This window comes from Buteo buteo, chromosome 9 (assembly GCF_964188355.1).
Source record: "Buteo buteo chromosome 9, bButBut1.hap1.1, whole genome shotgun sequence".
In the NCBI taxonomy this organism is placed as follows: Eukaryota; Metazoa; Chordata; class Aves; order Accipitriformes; family Accipitridae; genus Buteo; species Buteo buteo.
Window position 1 is genome coordinate 37,750,808 of NC_134179.1, and position 18,201 is coordinate 37,769,008.

At 43.5% G+C, this 18,201-nt stretch overlaps 1 protein-coding gene and 2 long non-coding RNA genes across 11 annotated transcripts in view; 2 read left to right on the top strand and 1 right to left on the bottom strand.

Annotated features, from left to right (window-relative positions):
* The first annotated feature begins 257 nt into the window (after nt 1-257).
* LOC142034568 (uncharacterized) lies at nt 258-7,493 on the top strand. The gene is made up of 3 exons (XR_012651695.1): nt 258-402; nt 1,587-1,714; nt 7,386-7,493. It is a non-coding gene; the product is annotated as an uncharacterized LOC142034568 (long non-coding RNA).
* LOC142034567 (uncharacterized) lies at nt 6,731-14,478 on the bottom strand. Its single transcript, XR_012651694.1, has 2 exons — nt 11,766-14,478; nt 6,731-9,563 (listed from the first exon to the last, which is right to left on the bottom strand). It is a non-coding gene; the product is annotated as an uncharacterized LOC142034567 (long non-coding RNA).
* Nucleotides 14,479-15,216: 738 nt separating this feature from the next.
* The window catches only part of QKI (QKI, KH domain containing RNA binding), a 168,907-nt gene continuing 165,922 nt past the window's right edge, over nt 15,217-18,201 (top strand). For 2 of the 9 annotated variants that reach the window (XM_075036095.1, XM_075036104.1), the window contains exon 1: nt 15,222-16,107. In XM_075036095.1, coding sequence (XP_074892196.1) covers nt 15,966-16,107 — 142 coding nt within the window. In that variant the 5' untranslated portion in view covers nt 15,222-15,965. Of the gene's footprint in view, nt 16,108-18,201 lie in introns of all 9 variants that reach the window. The other 7 variants (XM_075036099.1, XM_075036105.1, XM_075036096.1 and 4 more) reach the window with 7 other exon arrangements.

The window sequence follows — 18,201 nt, forward strand, 5'->3', positions numbered from 1 at the left end:
GTCTGCAAGTTTTGCCTGTATCTTCTTTGGCCTTTCAAATAATCACTTTGTATTTATTAAGTGTGCAGATTCTGCTGGCAAAAGTAACAGGTAAGAAAACAGTTATCAAACAGAAGCCTGTTCTTCTGCCCTTCCCCCTTTACATGGAGAAATTCAAACAGGAGAAAGCAGGGTAAGAAAAATACTGTGCTTGGAGAGGAAAACGCTCCCAAATCCACTTTCCTTCTTTCCAGGTTGGCACTGTTGATATTGGGGAAGAACAACCGCTAACCTCTTGATGATTTGTGAAGAAATCTGGAGTTGATTTGTGTAAGAGGGAGGAATGATGTTCTGTTTTACTCCACCAGCACCTCGCAGCCTTCCTGTTAAACACTCAACCCTTTGAGGACTTCTGTACCTAAGGTAATACATCTTCATGTCTAAAGGCGGGCTCAGGTTCCTTCATCAATTAATTCATGAAGGTTAGGTGTCTGAAGAGTATTTCTGGAAACTAGATTTGCAGGGAGTCCTAACAGAACTATGCTTGTGAATCTGAGCTGTTAATCTGAACATTGCTTACGTGCGATAAGAAAAAAGCATGCATCACCCATAATAACTTGAGAAAATTTGTAGACCTGCTATGTTGATATTCTCAGAGATGATGAAAAAACTCACCTCTCTTTTTTTTTAATGTTGGGGTAGAATGTCTTTTGAGAAATTTGTCTTGGGACATCTTATGCTAGACCTCTAAGCACTGTGGTAATTGTGGCTTCAGCGCTTTGTAGGCTTTCTGTCCGCTAGGAGCTCTAGCTCTATCAGCAGAAATTGAGGCATCGGTGAGTACAGAAGGAGACAGGCAACTTTCATATTATACACCTAAATCAATTGTTTAGGCACCAAAGAGGTATACTGTAAGCATGTACATCAAACTCACAAAAAAAAAAAAAAAAGAAAAAGAATTGCCTTCCAGATTCCCTTTCAGTTCAGTGCCGTCTGTGGAGATACACCTTCCGTCTGTGAGATGACTCTGTTACACTAGTATGGAAACAGCTAGGCTTCTCATAGCTTAGGCAGAGTGGCAGATTCCTGTTAAAATGCTGTAATTCAGCTGCAGGAAACTTCTTTTGGGAAGAAAAAAAAGGTAAATTTATGCAGGAATCCATCTGGAAAAATCCCAGCCTGAAGATTAAGTGGACTCAAGAAAGTACTTTTCTTGAAAACACATGGCTGCACCCCACCGCTTTCAGATAAAATGTGACAGCGCTTCAGAATCAGCCTTAGGAAAAAGGAAGATTGCTCATTTATAGTGTTCACCACAGAAGATGAGTGTTTAGAGAACTTACCTGCAATTTCCAGTGGTGTGGTTTGTTTGTTTTTTTTTTTTTTTAATCCTTACATATCTTGTGATTTCTGAATTTGAGCAAAATTCAGACAATGGAAAATAGTAAAAAAAAGTGAAGCGAGTTCTTCGTCTAGCAGACAACTAAAGGGGAGTTTCTACTGTTGGAAATCTTAACCTGCTTGGTAATCCTGACAGCACTGTAATTTGGGTCCTTACAATCAGTTCCATGACCTGTTGTTTTTTTTTTTTTCTTTTTTTTCTCCAGGAATTAGGATTCTGCATTGAGACCTAAAGTCTGAATCCATTGTAGGACTCTGATTCAGGAGAGTAAAGAATGTGCTCCTACCCTTGGTTATTTCTGAAGTAAAACTCCACAAGGCAGAAGATCACTAGGTAGGTTTGTGGTCTTGCCTTTAAGAATCCACTGAAAGCATTACTGTTTTATTTGTGCAATTGCATTTGTGCATTTTCATTTTCTGGAAGCAGAACTTACTCTAATAGGTTAGAAATGTATGGACACAAATGGGTTTCAGAGGAAGAAAATAAGTGCTCGTCTTAGGTAACTAGTATATGTCCTATATTCTATTTAAAGCATGTGAGCTAGCAAATACATAGGGCAGAAGTCCCTTTGGTCTAAACAGGACCTTCTGGATCCTCACGCGGGTCCCTTTCGACATAAACTTCCGAGAGTGGGGAAGGAGCCTTGTCCTTATCGTCAGTGTGCTGGGCTGAGACCCAGCTGGTGGGCGCACGTGTACCATGTCTAGATCAGCCTTGTTCTCTTTGTAAATTCTTGTATTTTCCTGTGCTGTTTCCTTTTGGGCAAAGTACAGATAATTGCTTTCCTCATCATTAATATGGCACTCCTGCGGGCTACCACCTCTTTGGTGTTTGGGAGTTTGGGTTGGGGTTTTTTTTTTGGGGGGGGTAGTTTTCTTGTGTTACAAATGAAGGCCTTTTACAAGACTCTGACATACCTGCTCCCTGACTTAGGTCTATAGTTCATCTGCCTTTCCTACCCCCCAAAAACTACACTTGGCTTGTGTGCCACTTTTTCCCCCCTCTCTTTGGGAGCATTAATAGCTTAAAGGGAGCCAAAAAAGCCCCTACTTAAGCCAAGGACTCTCTCAACTTTGGTTTTCCCTTACCATCCTCCATACAAAAGCTTTCCACTATGTCTGCCTCTACCACCGTGTCACTCTTCAGCGTTTTTCCCCAGCTTGTCTGTACCTTGCTTCCAATTCTTCCTTCTTCAAAGCTTATTCAAGTATCTCATCGCCCCGCTGCTCTTTTCCTCCAGTGTTTACCAGCTTGATGCTTTTTCTCCATTCGCTTATTAACCCGCTGGCCCCTGTACATGTGTGTATCTAGAAGGGAGTCCTCCTTCCCCTCCCTGCAAATCCACCCGCAGAAGAAAGAGGCAAGTCATTATACAGAACTGCAAATATGTCTCACTAAGATCCCACGTAAGTGCTTTAGTTTGCCCAGGCCAGACAAGTCCAGGCAAGTTTGAAATCTCCCCAGTTAAGAGACAAAACTGAGTTTTTTGGATCACTTTTTAGGGGTTTAAGTACTTCAACAATATCTAAAATTCTAGCTGTGGTCACAACTGGCAATGTAGGCTTATAGAAAAAAAAATTAAGAGGGTGAAGATGCAGGTTAAAGGATGAAAGGCTAAACAAAAGTGATGCAATTTCAGCTGTCAAATACTAATTTTTTATTGGATTGTATACAACTTTAGCGTCTTGGGATCTGCTAAGTTAAATGTGTTTCACTTAACCCTTGGGTATCACAGGCAAAGTCACTGAAAATAGCAAAGCCAATATTTGAAGATCATAAACAATAATTTTACAATAAATGAAATGTAGATGGCTTTATTGGATTTAATTACATATGAAATTGAATACCTTTAAACCAAAGTACAATAAAAACACAAACATATTTATTAGGCCAATGTTTTATGAAATTCAGATAGGCATATTATAAATACGAAAAACAGAGCCTAGACAGTGAAATACTATTGCGCTTGAAGAGTTAACATTCTGCAGTTGCTTCACTAAGTTTTTAAATGATAGCACAAAAGCACATTTTAAGATCTCATGTCCTGGTTCATGAATGTGAAAGAATTTACTGTCCTGCCCGTATGAGTTAGGGCCCTGTCCGCCACAGCTATGTGTGCATCAGAGAATAAAAAGGGGTACAAGGAAGGTAGAGGTGATTAAAGGTTGAAGAGACGACTCTTCTTGACAACACAGTATTAAAAGAATTAATATATCCATATTTCAGTTCTAGTATTTTAATGCAATATATTCTTCCATCTATAAAAACCATGTTCCTTAAGTTAGTTTTGAACTACCCATTTGAAAATAAATTCATATTCTAGTATGTCTAGCTATAATCTCAGCATCTTCTGTGTATTTAATTAAAAAAAAAGTCAGTTTCCAGAAGACCCCTCAGTCTCATAAAATCTAACCCTCCTAAATAAATGTACTGAAGTTTGCAAAATCATAGCAAAAACAGTTTAATTATTTGACTTGTAGCTCAAATAATACTTAACTGCACCTTGTATCATACAAAAAAATATGTATCATGTTTATTACTACTGATGTTAAAGAAACCTTGTACAGGACTGAAGCTTTGCCTTTTCTTCATTACTAAAACCACAAATCCAGTTAAGACTTTTTAGACAAGCTTTCATTTTTCAATTAACATGTTTTATTTCAAATTTATTCAGAGCTGAAACGAGTTACATTTGCAGCTGAGGAAAGCAAAGATGAAACTTTGTTCTTTCTTTTGTGCTCAGCCATACAATTTATTTTTCTCCTGGCAACAGATTTTAAATCTCTTTGCCTTTTTTTTTTTTTTTTCCATGGGAACTGTTTTAGTAAGAGCCAACATTAGAGCTGACAACGCTTTGTGTGGTTTTTTTTTCCTTTTGCCTGGTTTCTGTGTCTGTGTGTGCAGGCATGCATTCATTAACGTAATTCCTCAACATTCAACAAGAGTGCATCATAAACCAGAGGAAAAAAGCCTCATAAATATTTAGATCCTCCATCTACCTTCCAAAACTAAAGGGAAAAAGAGTATTTAGTGAGGACTTGGTTTGAGTTAATCTGCATATGAACAGAAAGGGGGTACAAAAGGATGAAAAGGTGGTGGAAACGAGCATACAAACCCCATAGTCTCCAGGGGGCCATTCATCTTGTTCTTGTCAATACAATCTCAGTCTCACTGCTTGGCTGTTTTCTGCGCATGACCTAACAGACAAGCTTTGCAAAGACAATGTTGCAAAGGATGTGCATGCTGTCTTCCTAGTTTTGTTCTATCGTGTAATTTTTCAAGTGGAGAAGCAAAATACTTCACATTTCGGAAGCTGGAGAAATGTCTCTAAATGCTTCTCTACTTGTTTGTGGTCCACACGCTGGCATACAAACTTAAAACATTTACATAAAAGGGCAGGTAGGTTATATGAAAAGCAATTTTAGGTAATTTGACAATTAATGAGAGGTAATGAGATCACAATGTAACTTAAAGCATATTATTATCTGCTGTACAGCTACAAAACCATACAATTTGGACCAAGTGCTGTATATATTTATATATAAAACTCCACTATTTCTAACAAACAACTGTCAAAAAGTCCAAAATTGCAGATAAAAAAAAGACCACCAATAAAATTTGGTATTTAATGTATTTTCATAATTGAAGAGAGTCACAGAATTGTTTAGGTTGGAAGGGACCTCTTGAGATCATCTAGTCCAACCCCACACATGGAATTCTGCAATTTTTCTTCTGTATTTTTATTTTTAAAAATGAGGGATTGTGTAATACATTCAATAATTATTTTTTATTTCATGATCTGAGATCAAACTAATTTTGAAGGATTACATCACACTACACACATACAATGACTTTTGATCTAGGACTGCTGTGCTTAGGTACCATTTTCAGCCAAAAGGGCATAAAGGCCACTAAACGGTGAAGTCTGTAATTAGACACAAATAATGATTTCACATGTAACAGAATTCTTGATCATAAGCAGCCAAAAGAGCAGGTTTTTGGTTGTTGTAAGGACAAAGTTAGCATGAAATAACGTAACTTACTCAATTCATCAAGCTCCACATCAATCATATGAACTGAATTACAGGAGAATTACATCAATACTATATGCAAAATGGTAATTTTGCATATATTTCTAATATTTATAATATTCACTCATCTTACTACATTGCTAATCTTCTATTTTGTACTTGCGATAACAGAAAAGTCCAAGTATATTTTTTTCAAATTAATCTCTATTTCAGTCTCCTCCTTAAATGAACTCAGCTGTTTTGGGGGGTTTTGGTTGTTTGGTTGGTTTTTGGGTTTTGTTACCAGACCTCCCGAAACCCAAAACAGTGAGCATATCAAAGTAACAGCAGGTACAAGCCTGAGCATGCAAGCTGCTGACTCCCCCACTAATCACCTGTTGTCAATCTAACATAGAGGACTCCACCTACACTGACGAACTTCTAATGAAGTACCAAGATCTATCTGTAGCCAGAGGGATAATTGATTTCACTCCTAACCTGTAAGACAGGTGCATACAAACTTCAAAATGGGACAAAAGATCAATTATGCCTCTAGTAATGAAACTCACATGGGTAGCTATAAATAGATTACCTGGAAGGAAAACCAAGGTAGGGATGTATACTTTAACTGACTTGCTCAGGGGAAGACCTTCTGGCATGAAAAACAGCCATCCGATTGGCTATGTCATGACTTTTTAAAAGCAACTAGAAAAATTCTAAGAGATGGGGAAATGCTTTAAGTCAAGCAGTGCCTCCTCTCCACCTCTAACAGAGAAGTGGTTTGCCAGCTTCCCAAATAACAGGGACTTTCCAGACCTTTCTAGGGTGGGAAGAAGGCAGGCTGCCTAATTTGGATTACTTAATACCTGTTTTCATGCTGACCTTCTTTAATCAAAACAGAATTACAAAAATTCAAGGTAACTTTTTTCCTGCCTTGCCTCAAGTAGTGTTTGCTTTATAGTTCCTGCCACAACGTGTTGTTTTTTGAGCACGTTGTCAGACCAGACTAAATATTTGTTTGTTAATACCTAACAAAACAGTATTATTATGCAAACTGGATAGTGGAGTACATTCTCTGGGAAACTTATTTTTGCATTTCTCTGCTCCTTAAGCTGATAGGGTAACAGTTCTTCAGTCCTATCAGGATTTGGGGTGTGTAGGGGGTAAGTGTGTGCTAAAAACAGAGACAACTCACACCTGTTCTGTAAAAACAAAAACCTGTAATCAGTGCAATAACATTTCTTAGTCTGACATGTTATGTAAAAACCTAAAAGGTGAAGAAAAGCATCCATGAAACCTTCAAATATATATTTTTAAACAAATACAATACTGCAAGAGATAACGTTAACATTTCAGTGACCATCTTTATTTATGAATGATACAATAGATTCCATAATATAAAGCTGCCTGTTAGAGAAAGTGGCCTTAAAAACTTCTGCAAGTTTTCTTGTAAGTTGTAACACGTACATGGAAACTTCTCATGTTCTACATGAACAGGAATATCCAGACTCATGTGAAGAAGATCTGTACAAAACTCATTTGAATCTACAGGAAATGCGTAGGTTTCCCTTCCCTGTATTTCAGTCACAATCAGAGACCAAACACGGAACATTTCAAACTAAGAATAATAATAAAAATTTATTAGAATTTGAGAGATGGCCAACAGTGTAAAGTGTAATTTCCAGACACTTCAAATTTAGCTGCACTGATTTTACCACTACTATCTAAATCTGGGTGGTTACTCCCTTTTGCTTCTACACTGTAGTGAACTTTTCAGCCTATTCCCTTGCCCCTCTACTCTGTGGTCAATGACACAATGACTTGATGAATGTAAAATACTAACACACTTCTGAAAGTGTGGGAAAGCTAGGGAATGACTGCATTACCTTCAACAGAGTAATTTAGTTCTTGTCAAAATCCTGAACCCAGGCTGTTGTTCAGACTATTCTGAGAGCAAAAGTGGTTAATACAAAAATGTTTCTGCATGCTTACAGTGGGATTCAGCTGACAGTTCAACAGTTCACAGCAGCTGCTCCAGACATCCCAAAGCTCTAAGAGACATCCGCACAGAGCTGGCAGATGTGATACAGGAACTATGAGAGAAAAGTGACCTTCTGGAGATTCAAGTGGAATACCGTAAGGCAAGTGAATTCCACCCTTTATTGTGCTTACAAACTTCTAACAATGAATTACTGTAGTCAAGCAATGAACTAATTTTAAATAATAATCAGATATACTGTTAGCTAAATAAGATCATATGATCTTGTATGAAGTGACTGTAGCTCAAAATGAGTCAGATCTCCTAGATTAGCTAACAACCCCGAAATGTTCACCTTTTGGCTTCGAGCCCAAGAGTCATGTTTTACTGATTGTTATGATGTGTCCTTTGAGCTCCAGTGACAGTCAAATAGGGACTTATGATGCACCAGCCTACAAACGCCAACAAAGATGGCATGAGATTTGAGATGCTTCCTGTTTCTATGAGGAAATCCTGAACTCATCCAAATGCTTAAGCAATAATTCTCTGCACTTTTATAATGGCTTTCATCCAAGCAAATTGGAAGTACTTTACTACAAAGTGTTTCATAGCTTCTGAAGAGTAGAAAACTGTTAAATGGGCTCTGGGGCATATCATAACGACAATGTATGTGGCTGCTATATTCCAGGAAAGACCTCCCACACTCAACATAAAGACTGTGGGTAGGAAGAGCAAATGCGAGACAGTAAGTCATCTGCAAACAAAACGAAGTTTAGGCTTTCTAAAGTGAAAAAGGACCATAAAAAAATATTAAGAGATTGAACACTGCTGTTTCCTTTTTAGAGAAAAGGGCACAGATAACCATGAACAGATAAAGCAGAGAGCAAGCTTCTGCACACACTATAGCAGGGAAGCACAATGGTCTTTTTGTGGGTAACCAACACCCACTGTAGCACTGCTCTCCATCCTTTGCTTTGGATGAACACTGTTGAGCAATTCTCTCATCTCCAGAAGCTTTTAAGATTCATATTGCTTGGTCCCTTTCTTTTCTCATAGCTTAACTCCAGATACTTCCCTTCACCATTAAATACATTTGAAAAAAGGATTTGTATTTAATAAAGACTTGGAATACATAAAGTATTTTGTGTGTGTGTGTGAGGAGATTTCTAGTCAAAGTAAGATTCTGGATTTTTCAGAGTTAGTAATTACATTTTATTAGAAGGCTCAGCCAGTACAAATGTTTCTTGCTCATTACCAGAAGGTTTTAAAAAAAGGCAAAGTTTTCTTACAATTTGTTTAGATGTTTTCTGTCCACTTAAATATAAGCTCCTTGGGCAAGAACTGCTGCTTTTTGAGTACCGAACATTAAGAAGCATAAGCAACACACGCCTAGCAATCCCTCAGCGTAAGTCAGTATAAGTATACATTCATATTTCAGATATGTTAACAGTTAAATTAATGTATCAATTACATTTCAAGCTGTACTTGGTTTTAGTAGTAATGAGAAGAATGGTTAATTTAAATCTGTCCACAAAGTTAAGGCTGAAAACATTTCATTTGTATTCAACATCAACCGATACAGTATGGTGCACCTGAAAAACAGAACTTACCAGTTTCTTTAGCTGTCAGCTGTTTGCCACTGTGGTTGCCAAAATAAATCTGCAAGTGTCCCTGACATGAACTTTGCCTATCTTTTTTTTTTTTAAATCCTATAGTGAAGGTGAAAACACTTCTCACTATGGTGAAAAGTAAAAATACTTCTGATTACGTATCTTACACAGAAATATGTCTTTCAACATTGTACTTTTAGTTACATGCAGCAAATAAAAAAAGCTGCTGAGGGCACTACTGTAGCTGACATAACTGCATCAATTAAAATGTGGAATGTTATCTTGGATAGATTTAAGGTTAGATATCTAGTACAAATGGGATAGAAGGTAAAAAAACATGTATGTCTGAAATAATGGTTAAGATCTCATAATATTCTTAACTTCCAGATATTCTAATATTGTAGTCTTTTAAACTAGAATGTGTATTAGCTGGAATCCAATGACAGATACTGTATTTAGCAATGGTCAATTCAATGTCTCCACAGAGTTAGGCAGCACTTACGGTAATACACACTCGCTGCTACTCCCACTTCTGCAACGCGTGGCACAGGCTCGCTCACACAGGGTTTCCATACAGAAATTCTCTGAAAGGGACAGGCCAGAAGCCATTTGAAATTCTCCCCTATGCAAGCCTGGAGCTGTATAGCTAAGGTAGTAATTTTGTGACTGTACAGATGGGAAATGTAGCATCTAGCATGCTAACTGAAGCTATAGGACTGTGCATAGGATTAGAAACACTGGAAACGTGCATGGTATATTTCAAGAGATTATTTGGCTGCTTTTAGTGAGCAAGAAAGAATATGGATTACTCATGAACCAGCAGTAAAATGCACAAAAACAATGCAAGTGTTTATAAATTACAAGATGCAGGGAAGTTTATGAGCTTGGAGGTAAAACGTACCTTAAAAATACAGGATTCAAGTATGTTCTGTGATTAATTTGTTTTATTCCCCCCAGCTTTTAAATTTAAGTGCTGTTATGAACAAGATGATGAAGTGGGTAAAATTTTATGTTTACAATGTAGTACCTCAGTTTAGTTTTCTCTAATTGCTGGTAATTTTTTTTATTTTCTATGCTTTCACAGATTGCTTTTCTTTTCCTCCTTCTCACTGTCTTCTGCCTTTCTCAGCAATGCTGTAATAAAACTGGCATACCTGAGACTTCATTTTCATCTCCTACTGAAGAGTGTGAAATGAAACCAATCTAAACTTTGTTTTTAATGCACAGAGATTTCTCGGGAGCCTAGCAGAACTACCACCCTCTCTAGACAGACACGCCTTTTCTTGTTGCTAGAATGCTCTTGGAGCAAAGCCCACATAGTAGTACATAAAGAAACAGCACGTATAGACATGACATACTCATGGAAATTATCTACTTTAAAATACAAGGCGATTAATCTGTGGCGATCTTGAATATTGATGTAATATATTCTGCTATATATTGATTTACATCTTTTCCGTGCATAACCGTGAGTATTTGGTAGTTAGATAAGGTGAAGCCTAACACAGAGATACCCATGCCTTCCCTAACTACTGAGAGTTAAACAAAATTCTTAAAATTTTATGAAGCAGAATTCAGGCCCCTCCATCCTATCTGTGTAACAGTACCCTATCACAGTAACTTAAGGTATATGGAATACATACCTTACCAAGAAAGCTGCCAGGTACAAGAATTAGGTCAAAGATGGAAAATGCCTTTTTGTTTGACTTAACATTTTCTTTTCTCCCCAACTTAATGACTGAATAATTAATACACAACCACAGGAACAGTGAGAATGCAGCTCTTCCTATTCTAGTGTAAGTGAATGAATCACAAAGATATGTCTTCCTCCGGCTCCTTTATTCCAACCTGTGGAATGGCCAGTTCTAACAGGAGCGATACTGTGGGTTACTATACCCTTCTTCACAGTTGTTGTAGAGCTTGAAGTACCTTAAGTATAAAAAATACAAATCTGAACCCTTCCAGACTAAGGTGTGCTTACAACTTGTACACTCCACTTCTTCAGCCATCACTTAGCATCAGTAGTGGACAAATTTAGGCATTAGCTCTTCCAAGATTAGACACAGCACTCAGAAACATCCCCTTTTAGACTACGAACACTATGCCATCTGCTTATTACTTTGACTGATGCACTACTACGGCTTCTGTTTGAAAAGTTACCTGTCGGCTTGGCTTAATGTCAAAGGAAATACGTTTTTGTCGTCAGACACATCACAGAATTTCAGTGTATTTGGTTCTTGAGATTTTTTAGTGTGGCTGTAGACCTTATTCTGTTTGTGTGTTAATCACCTTGCAGAGATGAATGAATTTCAGATGTCCATCTGGCAGTGGCTACATCTGACTGCTGCATTACAGTTATGGCAGCTACAATCCTGTATGCCATGAACGATTCAATACTGAATCACACACACACAGTATTTTTTTTTCCTCGAGTGACTGTAATGGGTAAGTGAAGAATTGCTTCTTTCCCTACAGAAGAGTAGTATAGCACATTGATACCTTCCTGTTACAGACAGGGTTGCAGAAGGCTGATGATATCCAACTGCATATGCCTATGATTTGGTCAACAGAGATGTAACAGCCAACACTTTACCTAAAAGAGTATGTTTCCCAGTAGCCATCAGCTCTGCTATTTCCTAAGGTACTATCAGCTATGAACATTATAGCAGTAATTGAATTTGCTTTTTATGATCATTGCAGGCCTTTACTGTAATACACAGAGGCTGCTGCTGGCATTATCATAATTTTTCTTACTTCAAGATTAGATTAATGCAATAAAACTTCACCTTAAAAGAGGAGCTGTTGGAGAATACTACAGGTTGTGTGATACAAGAAGGGCTACCTAGATGAAAAAACAAGAGTTAAAGATAGGGACTTCTGCTTGCGTCCAGAGAGAATTTAAGGCGTTGAGTAGTTACCTAAAGAACCCTGCATGACCACAGGACCTGGTTACCTTGAAACAAACCAACCAACCTCCCTCTCCCTCCTCCCCCCCCCACCATCAATACCACACAACTACTCCCCCTTACCCACAGGACCTGCTTACCCAGCCTGTATCCGTCCTCTCCCACTTCCTCCCCCACGGGAAAGCTGCAAAGTTCAATACAGTGCACGAGTACTTCGAGTGCCTCTGTAGATCAGGCCACAGACACACCAGTCTTGATGGGAGCTATACCTTCTCACTGCTCTTTAACCAGAACTAATTCAACTTTCATCTCCCAGGCACTCTCAAAATACCCTTTCCTGGGATGTGGCAGTGTGGGAAGGTAAAGGCAGAGAGAAGAACATAAGGTGCGCTGAGAGGGGCTTTTAGGTAGCTTGCTTGGTTTTATTGTACACTTGATGAAAAAAGGTATTGTGCTGATTTGCTTATTTAAAACTAATGGTGAGTCATCTACATTTTGTTAAAGCATTCAGCTTTTACAAGGGCATTTTTCCAATTATTTAAATTCAGAGTCTCGAAGTATTTATGGAAAAATCAAGGATGAGAATTTTTCTGAAGTAATTTATGCCTAATGCATGAGCGGCTTCACCACATAGCTTTGCCTCAATTTCTGTACTGTTCAGATAGAACACAGAGCAAACTAGAGCTTGAATTTTGCATTGCACTGCGTGATTCCTCAATAACTGCTGATGTGCAGCATGTTATTCTCCAGTAAATAAGTGCAAAATAGCTCAGGATAAGCTATATTGTTCCTATTAGTAGGTAAGACAACTGATAGCTGCTGCACAACAACTTGTGCTGGGATTTCTTACCTTGTACTGCCTGCTCATATTCAAGAACTGGGAGCACTTTATGTGCAGGAAGCAATAATGAAGTGGTATGGGAACAGCTGCACCAAATCTGCTGAAAAAAAGTCTCCATGTGCTATTTTTTACTGTGAGAATCAGCAGTCCAGAACAATTATTCTAACATTATCTAAGTTCACCTCATTTTAAGATGAAAGCCTGATGGCTGATGGATGCCCTTAATCAAATCAAAGGCTTTGACAGCAAGTTTTCTCAGGGTTCAAAAGAGCCTTCACTCACTGGTTAAAAATCAGCAAATAAAGAGCTAAAAAATGCATCGTCTTTCAGACTGATCTACGATAAATAAAAGGATGGCAAATTTGTTAAGCATATAAGGTTGTGTTTTAGCTTGTCACAATTTTAAAACAAGGTTAGAAACGAGCAAACACAATCTTGTTACGAAATAGAAACTGTATTGTTTCATCACAGCCATACTGCAGTGTGCTTTGGGCATGCTACTGATGGACTGAGAACCTACACTTAAAAAAAAATAAAAATGGTTTGTAGCATTGCTACTCTTTCTTTGGTAATGAGGCTAGTATTTTCATGCTGAATAAACGTTTTTAAAAGGATGGAAGCAGTAAAGCTGACTTATCTTACATAAGCCATTATTTTCTACGTAATGTAAACAAACCCCTGAAATGAAATAAAAATTCTCATGTCCGAACAATGAGTTCTACATGTCTAAAGGGGATAAATACAATAAACACTGGAAGGAATGCAGTAATCCAAGGCATTTTTGCTATTATGAGAAATACGCTTTCTCTACTTCTTAGTCAATGGACATCCTTCAGGAAAAGTAGAATAACAGGGCTTGACCATACCCAATAAAATTGTTCACCTGTCAAAGCAACAATGTGTCTGTGCTTCTTTTTGGTGTTGGAAGGAAGCACTGTTCGCTGCGATTAACCTAGTATTTCAAGTTTCTTCCAATACCGTGCAGTACGTATGAAAATACATCCGAATTTTTACAGAACTTCAAGCAACAGTGAGACTTCATACCTAGTCCTATTAAAAATGACTGTTTTCAGAGAACTAACCAAAGCATGAAGCGATTTTTATCTACCTTTATAACATAAGCTCTACCAAGCCAATGAAAACTGCATCAAAGTCTTCTGACCATCTCCTAAGTATCAAAAATCAAGTCAGAACCCCAGTCGCTGCCTGGGGAAGGAGGAATACGTACAAGCAACCCCGTCGCGCTGCTTTGCCTCTGCGGCTGCAGTGGATGGAGCACGTTAATTTTGGTTCTGGCTGCCGGGTGGGTACTGCCGCTCCCATCGCGTCTCCCATCCAAACCCGTCAGACAACACCGCGGCCGATGCCAAAACACGGCGCTGCCCTGTCAGCAAAAAAAAAAAAAAAAAAAAGGGCGTCTAACTGCCGAGGATCGGGCAGGAAGGCCAGCGCCGCCGCCGGGACCGGCACCACGGCCCGGGCTGCCCCGCCGGCCGCCCCGGCTGGGGCACGGCGCTCCGCAGCGCCGGCCGCAGGCGGGGGCCGCCGTCGCGATGGCTCCGAGGTCGGCCGTGCCTACGGCTGGGCCGCCGCCGCCGTTCCTCCTCCGCCCCCCCGGCCCGCTCCGCGCCCCTCCCGAGGCCGGAGGCGGCCGTTACACCGCTCCCGCGGCAGGCGGGCTCGCGCCGCCCGGCCGACTCGGCGGGGAGGGGGAGAGCAGCTCCCAGCGGGCCGGTTACGGCTCGCTGCCGCGGCGCTCTCCCGGTGCCCCGGTGCCCCATCCCCGCGCCGCGCTCTCCTCCTGCCCCCGCCGCCCCTTCACCGATTAGAAATCGCTCCTCGCGCCGCTCCGCCACCCGCACCGCCCACCGCCCGCGGGCGCATGCGCGGCGCAGCTCAACCGCCGCCGCTTCCCTCCTCCTCCTCCTCTACCCCCCCCCCCTCACTTCGGCTGCCCCCCGTCTGCCGCGCGAGACCGCGGCCGCGCGAAACGGCGGCGGCAGCAGCCTTGGAAACGGTGGGCGCACGCGCGCCTTCGGTGGGGCTCTCCCCGCCCCCGAGGGGGGCACGTGACCCGGCCCCGCCTCCCGCGCGGAATCGGTGAAGGAACACGACTTTGTTTAGAAGAGTTCCGTGCGCGCGCGCGCGTGTGTGTGCGTGTGTGTTTCCGCGGGGCGGGGGAGGCGCGCGGGAGGCGCACGCGACTGCGGCGCGCCTGCGCCGCCTGTCCACGCGCAGACGCTGGGAGGGGGCGTGGTCGGGAGAGTGGGGAGGGGGGGAGATAAACCCCCTCCGGCCCGGCGGCGCGCCCCCCCCCCCCCCCCCCACGGCCGCCACCCCCCCCCCCGGGCCCCCGGAGCGGAAAGTGGAGCGACAGCTGGCTCCGCCAAGCGGCGCTGCCGCCGAGTAACGGACGCCCCGCCCCTCGGCCCGCCCCCTCCGGCATGTCCCCACCCCCGCGGGCCCTGCCCCCTCCCCTCCTGCCGCCGCTGCTGCTGCTGCTGCTGCCAGCGCAGCCTGAACTGAAGCGAACTCCGGAGCGAACTGAGGAGAAGTGAGGAGGCGGCGGCGGGGCTGAGACTCACCAGCCACAGGCAGCGGCGGCGGCGGCGGCGGGAGGGCGGGCGGGCGGGCGGAGAGGAGGAGACGCTAGGCGCAGCGCGGCGGCAACAACAGCGGCGGCAAGAGCGGAGAGACACCGGCGGCGGCTCCTCGGAAGCGGCAGCCGCGCCAGCAGCGCCCGCCCGCCCCGCTCGTCCCCTCCCTCCCTCCCTCCCTCCCCCGCCGCGGAGACAGGGGGCAGCGCCGAGAGGAGAAGCCGGGCTCAGCGTGTGTGCGCGCGGGAGGAGGAGGAGGAGGAGGAGGGGGAACACACCGAGGACTGCGCCGGCCGAGGGCGCACGGCGCAGGGAAGCGGCGGCGGCGGCACCGAGAGGCGGCGGCGGGTCCTTGTGCCCGGGGAGGAGGGCGCAGCCCGCACGGGGGTTTCGACCGAGTTTCCTCTTTTTTTTTTTTTTTTTTTTCCGGTCCCTCGGACTCGGCGGCGGGTCGGCGTTCTTCTCCGGATTTGAATCCTCCTCCTTCTCCTCCTTCCTCGGGGAAGCTCCCCTCCCCGCCCCCTCCCCTCCCCCACCGCCTCCCTCCCTGCCCGCCCGGATCCAGCCGGGCGCCCCGTGCCGCGGTCGCGTTGCTCGGCGGAGCTGCTGCGGGCGCTCGCCGTCTCTGCGCGGGCTTGGAATATGGTTGGGGAAATGGAAACCAAGGAGAAGCCGAAGCCGAGCCCCGATTACCTGATGCAGCTGATGAACGACAAGAAGCTGATGAGCAGCCTCCCCAACTTCTGCGGGATCTTCAACCACCTCGAGAGGCTGCTGGACGAAGGTAACAGCGATCGACCGGCCGCCCCCTCCCCCGCTCCGCCGCCCTGCCCTGCCTTCCCCCCCCCCGCCCCCCCCTTTCCCCGGGCCTCCGCGCCGCTCCCGGGATCCCGCTCGGCCCCCCCCGGCCCCGGCCGGGCGGCGGAGGGCGGCGCGGGGGGTGGGGGGGGGGAAGAGCCCGGGGCCTGTTTGGCTCTCCCCGCTCCTCTCCGCCCGCTCTCGGCCCCCGGCTGGAGAGCCTAAAACAAAGGGGAAGTGCGGGCTCTCCCCGCCCTGGCCGCGGCCGTGTGGAGCCGGGGGACCGGGGGAGCGAGTGGGAGGGGGAAGAGGCAGCCCGGGTCCCCGCTCTCCCCTGGGGTTTGGGGGTTTTGTGTCCCCCCCCCCCGTTTTTTCTTTTTCTTTTTCCCTTCCGCGCACCGTCCCCTAAAACGGAGGGAAGGGTGACTGCCGCACGGAGGGGAGGGAGCGGAGCTCAGGAATGTGCTCTGGGGGAAGGCGGCGGGGAGGAGGGGAAGGGCTGGCGGGGGGCGGGGGGGTCCTGCGCGGCCCCCCTCGGCCCGGCCGGAGGGCCCCGGGTTGGGGGGGGGGTTGGGAGGGTGTTTGGTGTCGAGGTTTGGCCGTTCTGGAAGCTGCTTGAACTTGAATGACTAAGACGGAGGGGGGGCTGAGCTCTTTCTTCGGCTCCGGCTCTACCCCACCCCAAACTGGCCACAAACTAATTACGGTTTTCCTATATCGTGAAGGAAGCGAATAAATTCTTCTTCTTTCGGCTGTCCTTACCTTCTAAAGAAACTAACTTGAGAGACTCCTACGTGTGACTTTAGTGAAGGGGGGAAAAAAAATAAAAAGAAATTACGAAATTGTCTCCTCTACTCCTGCCAAACGTCCGCTGCCGCCCCCAGCCCCGCACCCCGCTCCTGCCTCGGAGGGGTCACCTCCCCCCCTTCTTTTTTTCCTAAATAGCTCCCTTTAAGGTTGCGTTTTTACAAGAAATAATTTCATTTTAGAAAGGGGAAAAAAAAAAAAGCGTACGCTGGGAACTTCACGCGTCCCATACGTCTTCCCACTACAGTAGCAGACCCGCTGTGATAAAAATAAGGCGATACACTTAGTATTTTAAGTTTGCTGTATGCTTGGGTTCACAGGTTTGCTTTTCTTGTTAGAAACATTTCCTTTCTTACCACCTTAAACCTAGGCTTTCTCAGACTTAGAGAGACCTGTTTGTTTAATCGTATTTGGTAGCTTTGTAAAATATGATAAAACCATAAATTATTTATACATTTCAACCTGTTGGGATTTTTAGCGTGAAATACTGAATTTCAAGATTTTGAGTTAGGATTCTTGTTTGCGGATGTATTCTTCCTCGCTAAAAGAAGTTTGGGAAGTTGTTGACCTCGGAAGATGAAAGAGCTGGTTATATTTGGTAGAACAACTCCCCGCCCTCTCCCAAGACTGTAAAAATGAGATAGTGACTGTAGTACAACAAAAAATAGCATATCGAGAAAATGCTACCTTCTGAAATAAATGATAGAGGAGTAAAAAAAAAACCAAAACAAAACCAAAAAACAAACCCAGTGAAGAATACTGAAAGATGGACTGTGGGAAGTGATATAATGGGAGATTCTATTTTTATTTTCAAGACTCTTGGTGAAATTTGAATTTATATTGGAGCAAATACAGATGTGAAAAGTAAAACTGTTTAAAACTGACGTTCTTGGTCACCGCAGCAAACAACCTCTTCAGAATAGTTAGATTTACAATAAACATCAAGAAGCAGCTTGACTGAGAAGACTCCTTTTTAGCACAAATGAGCCTTCCAGAGGTTTGATGTTGGATTTTTAAATTCCTGAATCTTTTCAACTTAATGTATTTGGCCAGAGGAGGCCCAACCCCCCCCCCCCTTTTTTTTTTCTTCCCAGAGAACAAAAGAAAGAAAAACTTTTCCCCCTACGAAAAGGACACTGAAAAAGGAATGTCTGAAATCGTTACATCTTTTGATATATTTTTAAATACTGAAAGTTCTGGAAATCTGTTTTGCGAAGTATTGGAGTTCCAAAATGAGGGCTGTGGGCACTCTTGCTGAAAAAGTTTTAAGGAT